Source organism: Clupea harengus, chromosome 16, assembly GCF_900700415.2.
Source record: "Clupea harengus chromosome 16, Ch_v2.0.2, whole genome shotgun sequence".
Classification (NCBI taxonomy): Eukaryota; Metazoa; Chordata; class Actinopteri; order Clupeiformes; family Clupeidae; genus Clupea; species Clupea harengus.
The window spans coordinates 25,656,065-25,661,064 of record NC_045167.1 but is presented as its reverse complement, the minus strand read 5'-3'; the positions used below and the strand labels follow the sequence as shown (position 1 = coordinate 25,661,064).

At 50.2% G+C, this 5,000-nt stretch overlaps 1 protein-coding gene across 1 annotated transcript in view; it reads left to right on the top strand.

Moving 5' to 3' along the window:
* tcf7l2 (transcription factor 7 like 2) overlaps positions 1–5,000 on the top strand; it is a 98,598-nt gene that overhangs the window by 87,585 nt on the left and 6,013 nt on the right. Inside the window, exons 8-9 of the mRNA XM_042710035.1 lie at positions 799–885; positions 3,820–4,046. Coding sequence (XP_042565969.1) covers positions 799–885; positions 3,820–4,046 — 314 coding nt within the window. The remainder of the gene's footprint in view (positions 1–798; positions 886–3,819; positions 4,047–5,000) is intronic.

Here is a 5,000-nt window from a genome sequence, read left to right as displayed (position 1 = left end):
CAAACAAAGTCAGTCCCTGCGTCTCCCTGCTCCGTGTTCTACATTCCGCTCGTGTCCTTCAGGGCCAGTGCGCCGCTCGGAGCCTTTCTTCTGCTAAAGCCCTAACTTGGCTCTTTGTGACAAATGCTATTTTGCATGTCTGTATTGTCCAATTACAGTAATGAGTGGTGATTGCCAGTGGTTTACCCACAATTCCATATGGGGACTCTCCCCTGGTAGCTCGTGTCAACACTTGTTAACGTGACAAAAGGCTACAAATTAAGCTCTGTTAATTTAATGTTTTCTCACCGCGATCTAAATAGCGCGTGAGGCCTGCGGCCGACGCGCCCGGCCTTTGATTCCGCCGCACTCTAGTTTTTGTATAAATTTCCATTCATTACTGTTTGTCTTTGGATGTGTAGGCCTCAATTAGCGTGATGGCTCCATTAAAGAGGTGTGCGCTTCGTCTTTAATTATCACAACAAAACTGCCGCTCGGCGCGCGGGGAGCTGTGGAGCAGGCCGACCGCGCCCTGGCGCAGGGGTTATGAAATTTAATTAGCCATTTCTATCAGATTTGTGGCACTCCAAATTGTTGGGAGTTTTGGCCGGCTTTGATCCGCACTCTGCAATCCCCCAGATTTCTGTCCTGATCAAATGAGACTAAAGCCTCCTGCATCGAGAGAGCTGAGCCTCCCTTAACCTGGCGCTTTCTTGTTCTTCATCCTCTTCCCCTTTATTCTCTCTCTCTCTTTCCTTTTGCTCGCTCTCTCTCTCTCTCGCTTTGTGTCTCACTCCATTCCCTCTCTCCGCTGTCTAGGCAAGGTCAGCCCGTTTACCCAATCACGACAGGAGGCTTCAGGCACCCATACCCCACTGCTCTCCAAGTCAACGCATCCATGCAAAGGTGAGGAGCACTCTGAGCTGTGTGTGTGTGTCTCTGAGCTGTGTGTGTGTGTGTGTGTGTGTTTCTGAGAGTCTGTCTGTGTTTGTGATATTGTATGACTGTGTGTTATTAGTTGTGTGTGTGCCTGTGTGTGTGTTGTGTGTGACGTGTGCAGGATTCATAGTCAGTCACCCCCCCGCCCCCAGCCTTAAAGGAGGTAGCGGGGGTAGGCCTGGTCTCTGGCCCTACACAACAAGAGAACTGGGCTCTGCTGCGCTCTAAAATATTAATTATGTTTTTATAACGAGGCCCCAGCAGAGCATTTACCCTGCCAGAGAGAGGGCTCAGTGGCTCACACACACACACACACACACACACACACACACACACACATACACACACACATATCGTCACAGAATGTTAACTCAAACAGAGACAAAGGCTTGGTTTCTAAGCGGACACACACACACACACACACACACACACACACACACACACACATACACAATCACATAATGTCAACTCAAAGATGAGGATATAGTATCTCAGCCCTCCCACCCCATCCCTGAACACACACACACACACACACACACACACACGATCAGAGAGGGTTACCCCAGACAGAGATGAGGCATGAGTGTGTGAGCATTGCATTCTCTCTCTCAAGACCAAAAACAGCAGGAAAGCATCCATCAAAGGGGGGGGGGGGCGGACAGAGAGAGAGAGATGGAGAGATGGAGAGAGAGAGAGAGATGGAAGGAGAGAGAGTTCATGTGTTCATGTGTGTGTGTATGTGTGCGTGTATTGGTGTGAAATGTAATGTCTTGATGGGAGTGTTATGATATGAGTGTTGTTGCATGACATTATGTGAATGTTGATAACACAGACAAGCTGAAACACACACACACACACACACACCTGTAGCTACCCCACCCACCAACATACACACACACACACCACACTCAGTAATGATAATGAGGAATAAGACAGATAGGTGGTGGGGGGGTGGGGGGGTTTGCCAAATGTGTATGAGGACTAAAGTTGTCGATTCTTGTGTGTGTGTGAGAAAGTCAGTATTTTGTGTGGTAGACAAAGTCAAGCTTGTGTGTGTGGTTTAGTGAAACACATTCACAGGCAGCAGAGGGCTTTCCTCGACTGCACACAGATAAACACACACACACACACACACACACACACACACACACACACACACACACACACACACACACACTTACCAGAAGGCCTGCAGTAACATTAGAATGGGTGGAAAGATGAGAGACACAGACGGCTCTTTCAGAAACGTAGGTAGATGCCAGCCATTGTTGCCTAGGATACGGCTCCAAGACTAAGCTGATGTTCTCATATCAGGCCTGGGTGGATAGGGTTCGGTTCTAAGACATGGACTAAGATCCTTTCCCCGATGTCTGTGGGGACCGTAGTGTTAGGTTCTAAGATCTTTGGGATGATTCTCAAGCTGAAGTTAATGTTCTCAGCCCTGTTGGTTAGGATCAGGTTCTCAGATCTGTTGGTTAGGATCAGGTGTGTGTGTGTGTGTGTGTGTGTGTGTGTGTGTGTGTGTGAGAGCACAGGTCTCCAATGAAACGGCTCCTAAGTGAAAGGTAACCTCTCCTAACGAGCTCTTAACGGCGCCATCATCCGATTTCCTCACTGGCTAATTCAATCAGCACAGCAGCGATGGAACAGGGCTGGGGGGGGGGGGGGGCACGAGGGCGGGGGGGGGGGGGCACGAAGGGGGGGGGGATGTTGAGCAGCCTAATGCGCTCTGATGATGGCTAATTGAATTAGAGCTGATGAATAGGCTGATGCCTGTGTGTGTGTGTGAGTGTGTGTTTATGTGTGACGGGCTCATGAGGAGTTGCTTTAGCACGTGTGTGTTAAAACCACTGGAGATTAGAGAGCAGGACACTCCCTCCACACACACACACACACACACACACACACACACACACACACACACACACACACACACACATCAGCGTCTTAACGAGCTCCTGAGGAAAACCAGTTTAATTGTGTTTATGGGCCTCCAGAGTCAAACCACACAAACAACCAGAAGAGGAGGAGGGAGAGGGAGGGAGAGAGAGAGAGAGGGAGGGAGAGAGAGAGAGAGAGGGAGGGAGCGAGAGAGAGAGAGAGAGAGAGAGACATGGAGAAAATGTAAATGAGAGAGGAAGAGAGAGGAAGAGAGAGAAAGAGAGAGGAAGAGAGAGGAAGAGAGAGAAAGAGAGAGGAAGAGAGAGCTAGGGATTGATTGATTGATTGACTGATTACTTTATTGATCCCCAAAGTAAAATTGCAGTACAGCAACTCACATCAAATGCAAAGCAGACATAACTTAGAACATACATGGAAACGTGTTCAGTGCAACCCTGCTCCTCCTGAAGTCACAGCGCCATCTCCACACACACACACACACACACACACACACACACACACACACACACACACACAGCGGCTCCCTGCACTCGGTCTCCTGTCAGAAGCAGACACACAAAGAGACAGAAAGGGATGAAGAAAAGGAGTCAGGGTGTAAGGATATGAGTGTGTGTGTGTGTGTGTGTGTGTGAGAGAGAGAGAGAGAGAGAGAGAGAGAAGGAGTGTGTGTGTTTAAAAGAGAGAGAGAGAGTATGCGCGTGTGTGTGTGTGTGAGAGAGAGAGAGAGAGAGAGAGAGAGAGAGAGAGAGTGTGTGTGAGAGAGAGAGAGAAGGAGTGTGTGTGTTTAAAAGAGAGAGAGAGAGAGTATGCGTGTGTGTGTGAGAGTGTGTGTGTGTGTGTCAGGGGATGGATCCTGGAGCTTGTTAGGCCCGGGTGGATTAGTAAGGAGCCCTGCTGTCAGCTGCTCTGCTCTGCCTTGTGAAATATACATTTGGGGTGTGGGGGGGTGGTGGGGGTCACACTCACTAAATTAGTGACATTATTTGGGTAATGGGGGCTCTGCTCCGTGGCGTGGCGTGACGTGACAGGAGGTGGGGTGGGGTGGGGGGTGGAGACACACTTGCCCTTTGATATTCACCTTCTACTGAATCTGTGCTCTGCCCCCCCCCCCTACTCATCCAGAGGAAAGACAGAGAGAAGGAGGGAGAGAAAGAAAGAGTGGAAGCCAGAAGGCCAAGGAGATAAAGTGAGGGAGGAACGAAAGAAAGAGAGAGAGATGGAAGAAAGCAGGGAATAGTGGAAATGAGAGGGAGAAGGAGAGATAGAGGGAGAGGGAGAGATAGAGGGAGAAGGAGAGATAGAGGGAGGGAGAAGGAGAGATAGAGCAACAACAAAAATACAGAAAGAGAGCAGTAGGAAAGGATGAGACTGAAGGATAGAGAGAACAAGTGATGGAGAGTGGAGATAAAGAATAATGGTGAGGGGGAGAGAGATGGTGAGGGATAGAGAGAGGGATGGATGGAAGGAGAGAGAGAGGCAGGCAGGGAGGGAGAGAGAGAGAGGGATTGAGGGAGAGAGAGAGAGAGAGAGAGAGGGATTGAGAGAGAGAGAGAGAGGGATTGAGGGAGAGGGAGAGAGAGGTGGCTGCCAGGTCATTAGATATTAAACAGATTCAGGCCCGACTCCCATTGGCAATTAAATGCCCCTCACTGACACCGGTGTGCTTGTAGAGGATTGAGACGTTGGAGTCAGTGGGACCTCTCTCTCTCCCTCTCTCTCTCTCACTCTCTCACTCCCTCTCTCCCTCTCTCTCTCTCCCCCTGTCCCTCTCTCCCTTCCGCTGTCACTCTCTCTCTCCCTCTGTCTGTTTCTCCTCTCTTCCCCTCCTTCTCTCACTCTGTTCCCCTTCCTTCCTTACTTTCTCTTTTCCTTTCTTACCTTTGCTTCTTTCTTCCCCCTCTCTCCCCCCTCTCTCCCTCCCTCCCCCGTGTAAATTGGTGGCAGTACTGATGAGGGGCTTGTGGCCCCCGTGCTTCAAAGAGCTGGTCCATCATGTTTTAACCATAACCTGGGCCACAGCGACACACCAGGGGCTGTTGGGGGGGGGGGGGGGGGGGGGGGGGGGGGGGGGCACGGATGGGGGTAGAGAGGGAGAAAATTGGCTGATGAAACAGAGGAAATATTAACAAGTACAGAAGGAGAGAAAGAGAGACAGAGAGGGGGAGAGAGAGAGAGAGAGA